This window comes from Electrona antarctica (assembly GCF_951216825.1).
Source record: "Electrona antarctica genome assembly, chromosome: 17".
NCBI classification, from domain to species: domain Eukaryota; kingdom Metazoa; phylum Chordata; class Actinopteri; order Myctophiformes; family Myctophidae; genus Electrona; species Electrona antarctica.
In genome coordinates this window covers 10455028-10472925 of record NC_136798.1, presented here as the reverse complement: position 1 = coordinate 10472925, position 17898 = coordinate 10455028, and the positions used below count along the sequence as shown (strand labels likewise).

The 17898-nt window shown below is 42.8% G+C and overlaps 1 protein-coding gene across 1 annotated transcript; it reads right to left on the bottom strand.

The window, feature by feature from the left end:
* Positions 1 to 4927: 4927 nt before the first annotated feature.
* On the bottom strand, positions 4928 to 15589 carry ankef1a (ankyrin repeat and EF-hand domain containing 1a; the record flags this gene model as incomplete). The annotated part of the gene is made up of 10 exons (XM_079525747.1): positions 4928 to 5083; positions 5776 to 5946; positions 7638 to 7798; positions 7986 to 8212; positions 8574 to 9387; positions 9937 to 10060; positions 10508 to 10657; positions 11905 to 12104; positions 14787 to 14948; positions 15400 to 15589. 10 exons carry the CDS (start codon positions 15587 to 15589, stop codon positions 4928 to 4930), a joined length of 2355 nt encoding a protein of 784 aa, XP_079381873.1.
* Positions 15590 to 17898: the final 2309 nt, after the last annotated feature.

The window sequence follows — 17898 nt, the reverse complement described above, 5'->3', positions numbered from 1 at the left end:
TTTTACACCTCTGCTGCTTAGCGGACAGTGTGGTGTTGTAGAGGAGGTCTCCCCGGACGCGTGCGTATGTCACACTAGTCGAAACATAGCAGGGATTTTTGTCCAGCGTCCACTTTAGTCCACTGTAGTCTGGAAATGGGAAGTTTTTTTATGTTTTTTTACCTGTGACCTGGTGCCAATTTTTGTTTTACACCTCTGCTGCTTAGCGGACAGTGTGGTGTTGTAGAGGAGGTCTCCCCGGACGCGTGCATATGTCACACTAGTCGAAACATAGCAGGGATTTTTGTCCAGCGTCCACTTTAGTCCACTGTAGTCTGGAAATGGGAAGTTTTTTTATGTTTTTTGACCTGTGACCTGGTGCCAATTTTTGTTTTACACCTCTGCTGCTTAGCGGACAGTGTGGTGTTGTAGAGGAGGTCTCCCCGGACGCGTGCGTATGTCACACTAGTCGAAACATAGCAGGGATTTTTGTCCAGCGTCCACTTTAGTCCACTGTAGTCTGGAAATGGGAAGTTTTTTTATGTTTTTTGACCTGTGACCTGGTGCCAATTTTTGTTTTACACCTCTGCTGCTTAGCGGACAGTGTGGTGTTGTAGAGGAGGTCTCCCCGGACGCGTGCGTATGTCACACTAGTCGAAACATAGCAGGGATTTTTGTCCAGCGTCCACTTTAGTCCACTGTAGTCTTGAAATGGGATTTTTTTTAATGTTTTTTTACCTGTGACCTGGTGCCAATTTTTGTTTTACACCTCTGCTGCTTAGCGGACAGTGTGGTGTTGTAGAGGAGGTCTTCCCGGACGCGTGCGTATGTCACACTAGTCGAAACATAGCAGGGATTTTTGTCCAGCGTCCACTTTAGTCCACTGTAGTCTTGAAATGGGACGTTTTTTTATGTTTTTTGACCTGTGACCTGGTGCCAATTTTTGTTTTACACCTCTGCTGCTTAGCGGACAGTGTGGTGTTGTAGAGGAGGTCTCCCCGGACGCGTGCGTATGTCACACTAGTCGAAACATAGCAGGGATTTTTGTCCAGCGTCCACTTTAGTCCACTGTAGTCTTGAAATGGGAAGTTTTTTTATGTTTTTTTACCTGTGACCTGGTGCCAATTTTTGTTTTACACCTCTGCTGCTTAGCGGACAGTGTGGTGTTGTAGAGGAGGTCTCCCCGGACGCGTGCATATGTCACACTAGTCGAAACATAGCAGGGATTTTTGTCCAGCATCCACTTTAGTCCACTGTAGTCTGGAAATGGGACGTTTTTTTAAGTTTTTTTACATCTGACCTGGTGCCAATTTTTGTTTTACACCTCTGCTGCTTAGCGGACAGTGTGGTGTTGTAGAGGAGGTCTTCCCGGACGCGTGCGTATGTCACACTAGTCGAAACATAGCAGGGATTTTTGTCCAGCGTCCACTTTAGTCCACTGTAGTCTGGAAATGGGAAGTTTTTTTATGTTTTTTGACCTGTGACCTGGTGCCAATTTTTGTTTTACACCTCTGCTGCTTAGCGGACAGTGTGGTGTTGTAGAGGAGGTCTCCCCGGACGCCTGCATATGTCACACTAGTCGAAACATAGCAGGGATTTTTGTCCAGTGTCCACTTTAGTCCACTGTAGTCTGGAAATGGGAAGTTTTTTAAAGTTTTTTTACATCTGACCTGGTGCCAATTTTTGTTTTACACCTCTGCTGCTTAGCGGACAGTGTGGTGTTGTAGAGGAGGTCTCCCCGGACGCGTGCATATGTCACACTAGTCGAAACATAGCAGGGATTTTGTCCAGCATCCACTTTATTAAGTCCATGCACTCCAGTGAATGGACTTGGGCACTCCAGTGCATGGACTTGGGCATTTATCCATTTAGATAACTTTTTTACGTTATTTAATTACTTATTTTTACACAGAAACATAATGTGTGTCTTCACAATAACTGTAATGTAATAACAATACTAATAATGTAATGTAATAATTATTTAATTAACCACGCTTTTATTCTGAAAGCAACCGGATGTCTTAAATTTGCTAGCTCTCTGGCAGGAAGTTCTAGATTTGCCAAAAGAACGGAGCCCTCACAGCCCGCTTTCCACGCCCACTTCCGGTAAATAGTGGTGTCATTTAACATTAGCATTTACACGTTTTTTTCTCTGGAGAATCTAAGTACATTTTCTAATGTAAAAATGTGACAGACCAATATTATTATGAAGCAAACAAGATGGTAAATCAGCTCGAACAGATAGAACAAACCTTACCTTGAGAAAACAAAAGTTGTAGACTTCTTAAATTAACTCTGTTAACATGTAGCGTCTATGGAGTGACGTCACGCTATCACCACTAACTCCGAAAGGGGGCGTATTAAGGGGGCGGGGAAATTCTGTGAGATAGGCTTATTCCCTCATACAGGGTATTGTTGGTAACATGTACGCTCTTGCTGATGTTATACTGCATGCAGCATTCTGGTGTAGCACCTGTCTAGAGACTTCTGCAGGGTTGGCTTCAGGGTCCAGCATTCGCTGCCATATAGGAGAACAGATTCCACCGTTGCATAGAAGAAGCTGAGTTTGATTTGTCAGGGGAGATTGGAGTTCCATACACTGGTCATGCCATTCAGGGCCCTCCATGCAAGTGCCTTCCTCACTTTCAGATCCTGCTCGGTTGAGTTGACCCATGAGCCCAGTAAATCATCACAGTTTTCTGAAAAACCTATGTTTCTGTATCAGTGGTTCTCAACCTATTTCATGTCAAGGACCCCCATCTGAAAATATGTTGTTCCAGGGACCCCCCAGAAGCAAATATTTGAGTTAAAAACATTCGCTGTGAAAGAGTATATTCAAAGATTTGCACACATTTTCACTAAAAATAGCTACAAGCTTGTATATCTGCTATTTTTCAATAGCTAAAGTATAACATAATGCTTAAATCACCAAAAGAGATTCCCGTCCTGAATGGGTTAAGTCACTCCCTCTAAAGGCACAGGTGTAAACAGTGGATTGAGTAAACAGTGAAAACGCCAGGACGTGATTCCTCTGTTCATTTGGTTTAACCGCACAGTCGATTCAGTAGTGCATTGGTTCAAATTACAAACTCATTATCATTAATGTAATGTAATGAGATGGGGTGTAATGTAATGATGGGTGGCAGCGGCCTTGGCATGCAATCTAAGAACGGGCCAGCATGCACAGGTGCCATATTGAAGCTCCCTCTTTTAAATTTTCACCGACTGCACTGCACCCACTAGTATCCATTAGTACATCAACAAACAAAACACTGCAATGTAAAGTTTACTAAACAGCACCACCCCGTGGTTCCATTGAAGAACTGCAACTGCACGGACAGCCATAATTTTACAGGAGCAGCTTGGCATTTTTGCACTGGTTTTCAGGAACACAGGGATGACAGTTGACACACAGACAAATGAACCCCCCACCCGCCCTCTCCACCCGCCCCCTCCCCCCAAAATAGCACAAGCCTGACATTTGCAGCTGTGTTTGTCTGTTTTATGTTTACATTTTGTCAGCAATCCAATCCATGCGTATATCCTCTTAGGGATCTATAAGATAGTTTCCCATTCTCAAAATGTAGTCCTGGGTCCCACAGGTGTCCTTGACGGGGGTTCCAGGGGGTCCCCAGCTAAATGATTCATAGTTAGGAACCAAATGGACCCTTGAAGATCTTTAACTCTGAGAGCGTACAAATGGAACCAAATGGACCCTTATGGGTCCATAATATATTCCTGTGTCTCTGTGGTCACTTGCAGATTGACTGTGTGTGATAAGTGTCAGAGATGAGCTGACACACCAGCATCAGGCTCCTCTGCTCCTAATTTACAGTCCGCCTAAATAGCCGATTCACAAGATCACAATGCATCGCAGCGCAGCGTGTTGTGAGCTTGTCGATCTTAGAGTAAGTATAAATTGGGCTTAAAAGCCTCAAGCTTCCTCACTCTCTTCACTCCTCTCACTGAAGAGGACAGGAAACCATATACTGGACCTAAAAAAAATAATACTGAAACTATGCCGAAACAGAAACTACATTCTGCCCAGTGTTGATCCTGTCAAAGTTTTGCTTGCAGTGTTTTGTATTTTTTTGTTTGTTTTTGTTCGGGTACTGTGCAATCATTGCAATGTCTTTCCTAGTTCTGTTGTGAGTTGTTGTTGGAGAGCATGTGACACCATGAGAACACAGTATTTTCATATTCTTAGAATGCTTTACACAGGGGAAAAAAAGGTCTACACATTATTTGTCTTGTATAAAGCTATAGCATAGCCCCTTTATTCCAAAGTCATTCTCCTTATTATTGTTATTCTCTACTAGTGATAATTAATTGATGACTTGTAGCTATGGCTATCTTCAATATACAATTGGCAAAAGACAAAGTTTACATTGTGGACAGACTAGACACTGTTGACAGCTTTGAATCTGTTATTCCTCTCTCCTGATCACTTGGAGACACACAAGTGGAATGTTACACATGGTGCCGAATGGCAATTCACTATAAAAATGTTGCCTAATGATGCCTAATAGAGCCCAGCGAGTAGCAGTAGCCACACGCTAGTTTATACTAGCCTGTGAAAGCAATTGGTTTCAATGGTAAATTAATGTGGCAATGCTATCAGGCTTCACTGGGAAAGCTGCAGTATGTTTCACAATGTGACACATACCTGGCAATTAACCCATTTTGACCTGAGATCAGATTCTAAAAATGTCTTCTACATCCTGACAGTTCTCTGAAAAAGCTATGTTTCTATGTCAGTCGATTTTTCAAAAATCCACTCGGCTCTATGAGCTTGTAGATCTGCTATTTTTCAATAGCTAAAGCATAACATAATGCTACACAAAAGGGGTTCCCGCCCAAAATGGGTTAAAAGCCATCAAACGGTCACCAAAATATCATCATCATCATCATCATTCTCACTCACAATGAACACGTCACTGCTTCTGCTCTAGTCTGTGGCCTCCGGCTGCTCCAGGGATTTCCTCTGGATGTTTCTGTTGAAAGGCATCGTCAGGTCATCAAAGTCCACCTCATAGGAGAGATGCTGTCTCCGAGTCTCCTTCTTGGCTATCAGCTGGCTGGTGGTGAGAGGTCTTCTCCACACCTGAGAGAACGAAGGAGGGAAGAATGAAGGAGGGGACGTTGACAAGGCGTTTTTGTTTCGTTTGATTGTTAACCACTTGGACCCCGGCATCCATATTCTGGGGGGAACATTAGCCAAGAATAGCTTGGTTATCTTTGGCAGAGAGATTTGTGTAGACTGAAAAAAGCTCCCTGGGATTCTAAACCAAAGGCAGCCCATGTTTTTTTCCCAGGCGACATATTGCACATACAGTATGAACATATAATGCTCTTAGAGTTACAAATGGATAAGGTACAGCAACACTACACTCAGTGTCCTTAACTTTAACATAATGATTGAAATGCATATTTCCTTCCCGTGGGATCTGTGTGTTGGATGATTACATACTAGTGTTGCTTAGGCGTTTATTTTTTATTATACATTAATATTACCTTTACAGTATGTGGGTTTGACAAGTCTGACAGACCGTAACTAACACATTCATCAGGTGAAGAAACCTGACTTGGTGAAGAAGCACCAGACTTTTCAAATATAAATGATTATTTGATTATTTTCACATGCATTGTTAATGGATTTGATTTGTAGATACAGTAGGAAATAGAAACCGTACAAATGTAACCAAATGTATCTGTATGGGTCCATGTGGTTACATTTATTACACATTTACAGTGTAGACTCTAGTGAAGACAACCCAAATGTCGTTGAGGCCTTACCGTCTTTGGCACAAAGGTGATGTCCACAGCGTTGGTTTTGCCACCGGTGATCCTGGTGTTGTGTGGTATGATGCTCTCCGACAGGGAGGCGACCCTGTCTGTCGTGGCAACGGCTGTGGTGGAAGGCACCGGCGCTGTGGTGGAGGGCACCGGCGTTTCTGTAGCAGCTCTCTGTAAGTGACGATGAGGCAAGGAGGACGATAGCAGAGATTGCAGTCATGAATCATAATTCTTTACAATACATAATTTTCGACAGCTTAATTCTTAATGGATTGATTTTGAGGAACACAAGAATTGAATCGAACATTTTAAATATAAGACAGTTTTGACTTGAGGTGCAACACAATATGTGTAATATTATTTTACAAACTCATGATGTTTCGTTACAGTATACTGTGTATATAGGTCACATAGTTAACACAGGTGATCAGCATCAATAATAATGAGCACGAGGTTGACAAGTGACAGGAAAGTATGTACGCTTAACCGTCATTGGTGTGATTTGACACTTCCTATCAACGAGGCCAAGGCTGAAACAGTTCAGAGGCGGAGGAGCATAACTATTGGGCTACTTGTTATAGAGTTTGAAATAAAAACAATATCCTTTGTCTGGTCTTCAGTTAGAGCAGGGGTTCCCAAACTGTGGTGCGTGCACCCCTTGTGGTGCGCGAAAGCCCTCTAGGGGGTGCGTGACATGAAAAGGGTAATGGCGGGTTTTATGGGATTATTTAACACAAACGGCAAGATCCTGTAAAACCCTGTTGTAAGGAGATGTATAGAGCAGCTGTGGGAGTATACAGCATCTGTATGTCTCTCAGTGCAGTGATATTCTGTCATTATTTGGCATAATCCTATTAAAAATGTATCATTTTCGGCGAGACTGAGCGTGGGGGGGTGCGTCAGCTAGGTCAGGAGGTAAGAGGGGGTGCATGGCCAAAATAGTTTGGGGAGTCGGGGACCGCTGAGTTAGAGGTACTACACTAGCCTGATTCAAAGTAATTTCCTTGTGTGAGCCTTCAACAGAATATACTTTTTTGAGAGATTCCACTGTGTGTCTGTATGTGGTTATTGATATCCCAAACATCAGCTTCTGTCAGCTGTAACACAACACATCTCGGCTAATTTGCTTACAAGTCGCTGAGGCTATAGAGTAACAACTGTGTATCTCTTTACGGGCTTGGATTTCTCTCATGGTGACAAGGGAAGACAATTATACACAGGTCGAGGCCGACTTTGAAATATGGGACTGGCTCAATGATTAATCTGATATAGTGTAGGGCTGGTGGTCGATGAAAACACTGCATTTATAATTTAGTGAAATAGACAACATTCCAAAACTGGATAATTTGTGTGTGTGTGTGTGTGTGTGTGTGTGTGTGTGTGTGTGTGTGTGTGTGTGTGTGTGTGTGTGTGTGTGTGTGTGTGTGTGTGTGTGTGTGTGTGTGTGTGTGTGTGTGTGTGTGTGTGTGTGTGTGTGTGTGTGTGTGTGTGTGTGTGTGTGTGTGTGTGTGTGTGTGTGTGTGTGTGTGTGTGTGTGGGGGGGGGGGGGGGGGGAATACTTTTATTCAACACCTTTTTAAAAGCTCTGCAGATATAATATAATTTTCTTATGTGTTTATATGAAAATGTTATCAACAGGTGAATGGGTTTAATTTGGTGTTGAGCTCTTTAGGGATCATGTGACATATGATGATAAAAGAAAATAACTTTACACAATTTTAGCACAATTCTAGCAGCAGTAGTACATTTTCAGTTAGAATAATTTGATACTGTTCGTCTATTCTCCTGTCATCACATCACCACATTTTCACCTCGGATGGCCATGGTGGGCATCAAACCCTAAGGCCGATGGCGTTCAGTACCTTTTCTTTAGTAGTGGCTGGTCTGACTTTGGCCTGCTGAGGTTTGACAAGTTTCCCCCTCTGGTTCTCCTTGGGTTTAGGCAGAGAATCCATCTTGTTTTTGACCAAGCTAATGATCCTGTGGTCTGCGTATACCCTGGCGATGTCCAGGCAGTTTTGCTCTGAGTGGAAATGCATTCAGTCTGTTTACAATTCATAATACATTCATTCTGATGCAGTCAGTGACTGTTAGTTTTCTGTATCTGTAATAATAATACATTACTAATAAGTTAATAAAGAATGGCATTACACTAAATGTATATTTTCCAGTGGACACCGTTTTGACATTTGCGATGTATTGCTGCCAACCTTTCTTGTTCTCGGCCGTGACCCTTGCCCCCGCCTTGATGAGGAAGTCCACACAGCAGGGTCGAGAGGTCTCAATGGCCCTCATGAGGGGCGTGGCTCCGTTGAGGGCGGGGGCGTCCACGGCAGCGCCGGCCTCCAATAGCAGTTGAACGATGTCCACTTGTCCCGCGTGGGCTGCGTGGTGGAGGGGCGTCCAGCGGAACTGGTCAGTTGCATTCACGTCTGCCCTGTGGTACACAATCACAGTCAGCATCAAGGTTAGCCTGATCTTGAGTCATTCAAAATGTCATCTAGGTTTAAGTTATTTGATTTTTGTATATAAAGTTTTAAGGTAAAATACTTGTGCATTTTCCTTTTTGAACTGTGCCAAAACAACCACAGACAATGTAAATACCACTCGGAAACGGATCTGCTTTGGATAATATTAGATTTAGCCAACGTTTTTAAACTGTAGTCCATGGTTTATAAAATATAATCTATGGCTCATGGTTTATTAAAACTATGCTTTCCTCAACCATAATTTAAAAAGCAAACCCAGGCTTTAAACCATTAAACACCCCCCAAAAAATACAGCAGTTCCCGTCTCACCCTCGTCCGAGGAGATACTCGGCCACCTCATAGCTGCCACTGGAGCAGGCCACCATTAGCGGGGTCTTGTAAAAGAGATCTTTAATGTCCACGGGGACATCCTGACTGAAGGCCAGGTCCAAAGACTCCAGGTCGCCCGACTTCACGCAGTAGTTGACGTTGATGTAGACCTTCTGTGGCTCGTCTATATACCAGGCCGAGTCGTCCTCTATGGGGTGCGACGGCGGGTGGTCGCGGTCGAACCGGCTGAGGTCGGTGTGTTGCTTGTACGTCTCGATCATGAAGTGGGGCGGCCCGCCATCCTGGCGCCGGTGGATGTGCTCAGGGGGGACGGTGCAGATGGGCAGAGGCAGGGTGAATTTCTTCTTTTTCTTCCCTCCCTTCTTCCCTCCTTTCTTCCCCCTCTTCTTCTTTGGGGCATAGGAGGAGATGAGGAAGGCTTTCTGGACGTACTTCACGCCCTTGAGGAAGTCGCTGATGTTGATGAAGCCCTCCCTCCGCCTGTCATGGGCCAGGAGGACCGTGTGGAAATGATCCGCGTCCAGTGGGGCCATCAGCTCCTCCATCACAGAAATAAACTTCTGTATGGAGACCATGTCAGACTTGTCGCCGAAGGCGTTGCGGAGGGCCGTCTCGTTCTCGTAGGACCAGTCGTGGAGGTTGAGGGCCCAGGCGGCAGTGCCACTGGGTTTACTGGTCTTCCACTGCAGCCTCTCAGATTTCCTCAGCTCCTTGGATGCAGCTTTGTGACCCGAGTCTTTAGCAATCTGACGCGGCAGCAAACCCTCATTGTTCTTCAATTTGGGGTTACAGCCTAAAACATGGAGCATGATTTGTCATGGATGAATAAATAAATTGGATAGATAGGAAAATATTTGAGTATCTGCTAATCTTTTGATTTATAATGTACATGTACTGTAAGATGTAATGAATACGATTCAAACTTGCAATATGCAACTCACATGATAGATGTGTATTAATGATAGAACAGAATGGAATAGGAAATTAACCCATTAAAAGCGGGAAAGCATCGGTGTAGTTTTATATTTTATGAGTGTAGTGTCACGATAAAATAAAATGGCAGATATACAAGTTTGTAGATCTGCTACTTTTGAAAAGTCGTGAAGATTTATGCTAATCTTTGAATACCAATATATATTTTAAAGCAAACATTTTTAACTGAAATATTTGCTTCTGGGGGTCCCTAGAACAAAAGGAAACTGGAAAAACAGAGGTCATAATGGGTTAAATGTGTCTGCATCACAGGCACATACAGAATACTGTAAGTGCAGCTCCTAGTGATCATAGAACACTTCACAGCATGGAGAACACTTTAAATTCACATTGAAATTCAGCACTGTACCTCTCTGGGCCAGGAACTTGCAGCAGTTTGCATGGCCTGCGGTGGCAGCATAATGGAGGGGTGTGTTGCCCTCTGCACTAATCACACCCATATCTGCTGAGTACGCAGATAGAACCTGAATCACCTGGAGCAAAAACAGCAGCACAGGGCAACGGTCAGCTAGAGGACGCTGGATTTGAACACAAGATCATATGACTTTGGGCGAAGGGGAAAAGGAGAGGTTCGATAAAAGCCTTTGAGGAAGGACAGAAAACTCTCAGGTCCCGGGCCAATAGAGTCAGTGTTATTACAAAATGTAGGATTCAATTCTTCATGTTGTCTGTTTATTCTACTTAAATTGCATGAAATCTCTGCCCGTGTGTAGGTCTGTAGGTCACGTATCTTGAGAACCATCCAACCAACCGACTTCAAACATGACCCGCTGCCTCGGGTCATGAGTCATGACCCGAGGGAGCGCGGTGTCAGCGTCAGGGCAGGGCATGCATTTGCTCCGTTCTACTCTTTTACGAAAACAAAAACATCATGTACAGTAGGGTTGAACTTTCTTTCTGTATACCGACCACCTGCACACCTCAAACAAGCCTCTCATGGCAGCGTAGTGTACGACACTGAGGCGCTTGTTGTCCAGGGTGTTGGGGTTTGCCCCTCTCTGCAGAAGGGCTCGGAGGAGCTGCACAGAGCCTGCCTTGGCTGCCTCCATCAGTGCAGTGACACCTGTGCTCTGGATTAACGACACACAGTAAAATGCACAGTTAATCACAGAGAGTGTACAAATGTAACCAAATGAACCCATAAATATGTTCTTTAATTTGTACAGTGTCTGCGCATAATTGGTAATTGTGCTTACTAGTGATTCTTAGAAGCATACTGTATGCTGAACAGATGATGTACTGATTGATTGATTGATTGAAGAATTTATTAACAGTTTGCAGAATTACAGTACATTTCAAGCACAAACTCAATACAAAGGCTGTTAACTGTGAGTGGACGACCCAATTAAGCATTACACTTGTTTCCAATAGGGTCCACCATGTTCAAATCATCAAAACATTTAGAGACGTACAAATAGACACTTCTATAGACAGAACAGGAATTCATCATAAAGGAGGTAAAAAGGGAAAAGAAACATATACAGTGAGGGGGAAAAAAAGGGGTGGGCGGTCGGGGGGATTCACGTTCAGTGTACATTCACTGTATACCCTGTACATTGAATAGGACTCACATACTGTGTGTAAGTGTAAGCAAACCTCAAAACACTAAATGTCGCATGATTGATTATTTTAAAATAAAAGTATTTTTGCAACAATTTGCCTTATTTTTGAGAAATGTTTTGGAAGGGATATGTATATATATCTCTGCAAGGCAGTTTACATTGAAGATTCCGTAAGATACACTTTTGGCAGCACATCTAACTGGAGGATTATAATAAAACAATCACACCACTGTGAAGTGAGGCGTGCTCTAATAAACATACGTCATCATACATCATCTCATTCTGGCCAATCACAATTTGCGTCCTCACTTTTGTCTTCAATGGTTGTGTTTACACAGACCCTCAAAGCTGGACCTACATAGGGGTAGGAGGGGCTAGTGCCCCTCAAAAAGAGGTGCATCGACAATACATTCAGCAGCATTAGTGCATTATTTACTGTACTAGAACGTTAACTGCATTACTTTATTTTATCCTCTGTGAATTCCTAATTCTCACTTAGTTTCCTACCAGAACATTATAAACCTATTCCCTCTTCTATCGCTGACATTTTCTCCACCAACAGAACAACATGATGTAGAGTGGCCGTCCTTGAGCCAGACACTGAACCCCTATCTGATCAGCGTGTGAATGTGTATGTGAATGTACATTGCAAAGCGCTTTTGGCGAAAGGCAATATAAAATGCATTACATTTACCATTTACCTTCATACTACATCTCCCATAAGCCTTCAGTGATCAACCCTGCAAACCTCAAACCTGATTGGTTGCGTTGGCGTCGGCTCCTTTGTCCAGCATGCTGAGGCACATGATGGTGCAGTCCAGAGCGTTTTCACACAGTAGTAGGAAGGCTGGTTTCCCCTCAGTTGACACATTGTTGACGTCTGCGCCGTTCTCCAACGCCACGTGGAGGCAGCGGGCATGACGCTTTGTGGGGTAGATGCAATAGAACAAGACCCCTGCAGAGAGAGGATGGAGGAAGTGAGGTACAAGGTGGGGAAAGGGAGAGCAAAACGGTGGGAGATCTTAAATCTGAAATAAGATATGGATGCAGCACAGCAGCGGGATCCCCTCCAGGGCAGATGGATTTTTTTAATAGAATAACTGAATGCTAAGATTCTCAAAATACCATCACCTGCCATTATTGGGAAAAGGGAGTGAGATGGGGTTTCTTTTTCGTACTGAGATATGGTGGGGCTGATATCATGTCATGATATTGATATTATGTCGATGTCATGATATGAGACCTTTCCTGGTTTTAATCACTTAATCATTTTTTTTAAAGTGATTAATTTAAAAAAATTGATATGATGGATATGGATATGATTGATAGGATATGGCCTGGGCTGGGCTTGAACGTACTAGGATGAACAACTTGGTTTTAATTTAATCTGAACCTACATGGTCTAAACCAGGGGTGCCCACACATTTATGACGTGAGATCTACTTTAAAAACGACCAGCTCAACAAGATCTACCCACTGAAAAAATAAGTGTACCATTGCTGAAAATAGTTTAAATATATAATGTACCTGGGGGGGCTTTGGAATAGGGAGAAATTATGACAGCAGTTTCTGCTGTCAAAATATGTCCCCCCCGTATTTAACTTAAACGCCCAATGCATTCTCAATGGCAATAGCACAAACTTTGGCATGCTACTAGTCCTACATACTTACACCTAGAAACCCCATTCAAACCTATTTAGGTTCATCTTACGGTGGACATGCCTGAAAAGAAATCTTTGAAATGTTTCATAGTTTTAGAAATATAGTGCTTTCAAATTTGAGAAATTCACAATGGGGCTCAATGGCAGATATTGGCACGTCAAAAAAGCACTTTCACCTAGAAACTCCATTCACACTTTTTATAATTCAGCTTACTGTGGAGACACATGCTGAAACTTTTTACTTTGAAATGATTTGTAGTTTCGGAGTTATTTAACTTAAACGCCCAATGCATTCTCAAACTCTAAACATACTGATTTTATGGTTGAGGCTGTGCCTACAAGTGGAAACAGATCAGTTTCAATACTGAGATTGAGACTTCCCTAAAGAAAACACCATGGTTTTACTTCTGAGAACATGTCAACAGACTATTGAGACTCAGCCTACAGGGGACAGAAACGTAGTGTGACTATTGAGAGTGGACCGAGTCAGCCACAATCGTATCGGGTTACCCAACTGGCTTCGTGGGAGGCGATGGGATTGCCGTCAGGGCCTGATCTGTAATTAGATGTATCCGAATGCCATGACATGTGCGTGCACACACAAACACTAGCCACATACTATACACACATTCACACCATAGAGCTCACCCATAGAGACACGGCACATGGCAACAGAAAAACACAAATTTGCCTACAAAACCCACCAAGCAACCAAACACGCGCAACAAAAGTGTGCAAGTACGGACAGTCGGACACAAATAGAATATTCAAGCTCACACACACCTCCTTCCTGTCTTTTGCTATGCTTCTTTCACTCATTTGCTTGTTCTCAAAATAGTCCCATGCGTTTGCTGTAATCGATGCCCTGGACAACGATGTAATTGAAGCAATTATCATAATTGGTTTAAAAGGGTTCCCGAAGAACTTTGGGCGAGCTGATGGGAGTTGCCAGGGGATACATCCCCCTCATCAATATCTAAACAGCGTAACAGACGCAGCATACATTTTCATGAGTTGTAAGACAAGGCAAGGCATTCAGCACAAGCCCTCCAGCCAGCTTATACTGAACTTGAGATGAGGCTCTGTGTAGGGGCCCCAAACTGCAGGATGAGAAAGTAATACTGGAATTAGAATATGTTAGTGGAGTTGAGGCTCGGAGCTGCCATTACCTCACATGCTCTGACTAAAATGCATTAGCTCCACTGACCTGTATTACACACGCTGCCATCTCCTCTGGCCTCCATGTTCTGTGTTTTGATTGGCGAAAAACTATTGTAATATTGTTGATTCGATTCCCCGGACCGGCAGAAAAATCTGCGTGGGGCAGTGAAGGGTCATCAATCACCCAACTCTGCTGAAGTGCCCTTGAGCAAGGCACTGACCCCCCCCCCCAACGTAACTGCTCAGTGGCCAACAGTGGCCAACAGTTAAGACTGTACTGTACTGGTTAGCTCCCAGGTTTTAATGTGTACAGTATGTCTGTCTTTGTGTTTATATACAAGGTGTTGCTGAAAATTAGCACTTGTGCTAAACCAACCATTTGCCTTAAGAGAAATGTGATCTTACATAGAAGGACCATTATTCCTTCTATGATGTATTTCTCTTTAGCCACTTACACCCTATAAACATACTTTGTTTCACCTCTTTTTCTTTTTATGCCTTATGTGAAGCATTTTGTGTGAAATGTGCTATAAAGAAAGTAATCTTGACTGGTCTCAAAACATTGCTCTCTGCAAACTGCAATGATATGTGGAAAAGGTTAGACACTTTTGTCCTTTTCTGAAAATATCACTTACGTTAACTTAAATTAACATGCAGGATTTTACTGTGTGTGTGTGTGCTATGCATGAGTGGAGAGCTTTCTTTTGCTCTTTCTACAATTAGCCTTTGGAGTATTCTACTCAAGTATTACCGCCATTTCTCCAGACCCTAAACACCTGCTAGTACTGCTATGTGGTCAGTCTGTGGCCTCTGACCTTTGCCCTCTGCGTCCAGCAGCGTCATGTCAGCGTGGTTCTTCGCCAGCAGGGCCACCAGTCCATCGTGACCCAACTCTGCCGCCAACATGACCGGGCTGCGGCCCCTGCTGTCCTGGATGTTGGGTTGTGCCCCCTGAGAGATTAGGAAGCTGACCATGTCTGTTTTGGCAGAAGGTTAGAGATGTTCATCAACTTTCTAAGAGGATAATATGCAACACAATTAAATTATTTAGAATAATTAGTTTAATTAGTATAATTTGTTTTGTTTTTAATTTGCTGAGAGGGAGGGAGACCCGCACACTGTCACTTGCTGGTTCAAGAGCTTTTTATTTAATGTCAAATACAACGTTTGGGTCTTTCGACCTTCCTCAGGCACGTTTTTAATTTGCTGACTTCTATGGACAGTATTGTTTTACTCTGATCAACAGTTGTGCCATCAACTGAAGGAAGTACTAGATTGTGATTCGTCTTTTTCATAACACATTCATCATTATTGCCAATTATTATACTGCCTGACCAAAAGATTCTAAAATCTTCGATTCAAATGTAAATGCCACTGCCAGCAAGAGTGAATTAAGTGAAGTGCCAAAGTAACCAACACGCATCTTACCCTGGTTGTTGGCCTCAGCGGCCAGGTGCAGCACCCCCGTGCCTTGCTGTGGTTCTGTCAGATTGATGAGATCTTCCACGCCTAGGTTGACCATCTTCTCTATCTGGACTTTGTCCCCTTCATGAACATACTGCAGTAGACGGTAGACCTGCAGGATCTGGAGGCGACCCTCTGCCACATGGCCTCTCATTCTACTTTTCTACATATATATAGGCTACTGTATATGAGAAGGTCCCATGCGGGGCATGGTGTGCATGATGTGCATTAGAGCTAGCAACTAGGCCTAATAGTAATAGTAGCCCACTCTTGCATGAAAAACTTCACTATAGAGCAGGCTATTGTCGACAACAGTATAAAGCAGAATAAAAACAAAATTAAATTAAAACTTTCGGGTATTCACTGCATGCCTGCATGGACTGGTACATCGATAGAAGACCTGATCTCTCTCTCTCTCTCTCTCTTCTTACCTTAATCAAAAGCTGAAAATTAATCTTGTGCCTTGTTATTATAGCTGCAAATAGTCATATGAATCATAGTAATCCCGTGAACTGACAGCAAACTCGACAGTTAAAAGTTAAAACTCGGAACATCAAATCAAACACAAAACGGTAAAACCTGACACTGCTTTTCAGCCGGGGAACAAACTTGACTTGTCTCCATGGCAACGGAACACGTGCGGTCAAATCCCTGGAAGGATGTGTTTCCTTTGAGGAAGTTGATTGCAGACGCTTTAAGTAGCTATAAGTACAGCGAGTGTGTGGATTATGTCTCTTATTATGTGAATCCTTTACATTCTTAAGTAGGTAGAATTACCGGTTCTTTCACTTGAGCGCCATTTGCCAGATCAATTTACACACACTCCTGTGAGTGGACTGTATGGGTGAGTGACAGAAGACTGAAGCCATTGAAGGGGTTATCTAGGGTCATGGGTTTACTATTGAGAAGGAATGAATGCGGGACGAATGCGATACCATATTGTTCGATGGACAAGGTCGCTTATCTTCAAGGTTGCTTGCTTTATTGCTGCTGGGACCCGCATGAACCCGGTAATGCATTAACATCCTACAACACTAGATGTCGCTATAATGTAAAGTAAAGTGTATTGCCTTTCTGTCGAGATGATTGAAATCAGGGCCCTTTCTCAATATGCGTTCTTGTCTGCACTTCTCGTGTGATAGATAGATAGATAAAGCAATTAACGCCAGTACTTTGAGTCAGCCTATTCCTGGTCAAATATTTCTCAGCTACTTAAATGAAAGTTGCTCAGTCAAATTTGCAATGTAATTGTACAGGCTTTAAAAACACCTGAGTATTCAAAAGTAGTACAATAGCCTACATTTTCTTGCCAATCTTATCAATGTATTTCTGTGTTGAAACTTTGCCACACAAAGAAAGTGGGTAGTCCTGGGGTTACTAAGGAGGCATGCAAATATCTAATAATAATGCAAAAATATTTAAGGAGGAAATGCAAAATAACAGTTTTAAGTGCCTTTAAACAGCTATTTTACAACTTTTTGTTTAGGCAAACTAACAAACAAATTGCATAAAATCGTACAGACGTGTTTCGGAGTACAAGAACTCCTCCTCAGGAATCGATGGTAAACGTGTGAAATCATAATCACTTGAAAATAGGCAGGTGTGGTAAGGGTGTGGTGTGGTCTGTGATAACTACATCAATCAGAGGGGTTAATTGTATCATTAAACATATTACCATTAAGCCAAACACTGGTCAATAACAATAACCTATTCATTCAGATAGTCCTATACAGTATACACATGCACACATACATGTATTTGACATGATTTCACATGCTTGTTTTAAGGCATTAAAAGTATTATATTTCATTATTCAGTGGTCTCCCTCCCTCCTCAATTGTTTTTGCACTGTTTAAAAAAGCTCACAACACGTTGCAATACATTGTGAACTTGTAGATCAGCTATTTTCACTATTATTTGAAATAAGACTCCTAATGTACGTTTTCCGTTCTTAGAAAATATCTGAAGTGAAAGTATCAAAAAATACAAATACTTAATAAACTAGAACTGCACTCTGTCGAGTGCCTACTTGCTTGTTGCACACAAGTAGGCCATAGATGGCCTACTAGTGCGCAAGCAGAGCGCGCAAGTACTGTCGACCGCTACAAACTGTCAAATCTACAGTACCTGGTTTTTGGAGGTAAAAAAGTAGTATTGTTAAGTATGGTAAGAGACGGCTTTCGATGGTGACGTATATGTCGATCAGTGTCGGGTGGATTAAAGGAAACGGCGACATGGACGAAAACTATTACTTGCGCGCTCTGCTTGTGCAAGTAATAAAGTACTCAAGTACATGTACTCCATTACTGTCCTCCACCACTGGTTTAAACCTACCGTAGATTATGTTGAATAAACACATGAGGTTAGACAAAAGAGGTGCCAAATAGCTGTGGTGTTTGCTTTATGACATCGATTGCATCGATTCGAGACCTATCCAACACATTAAAATTCCACAATGAAACC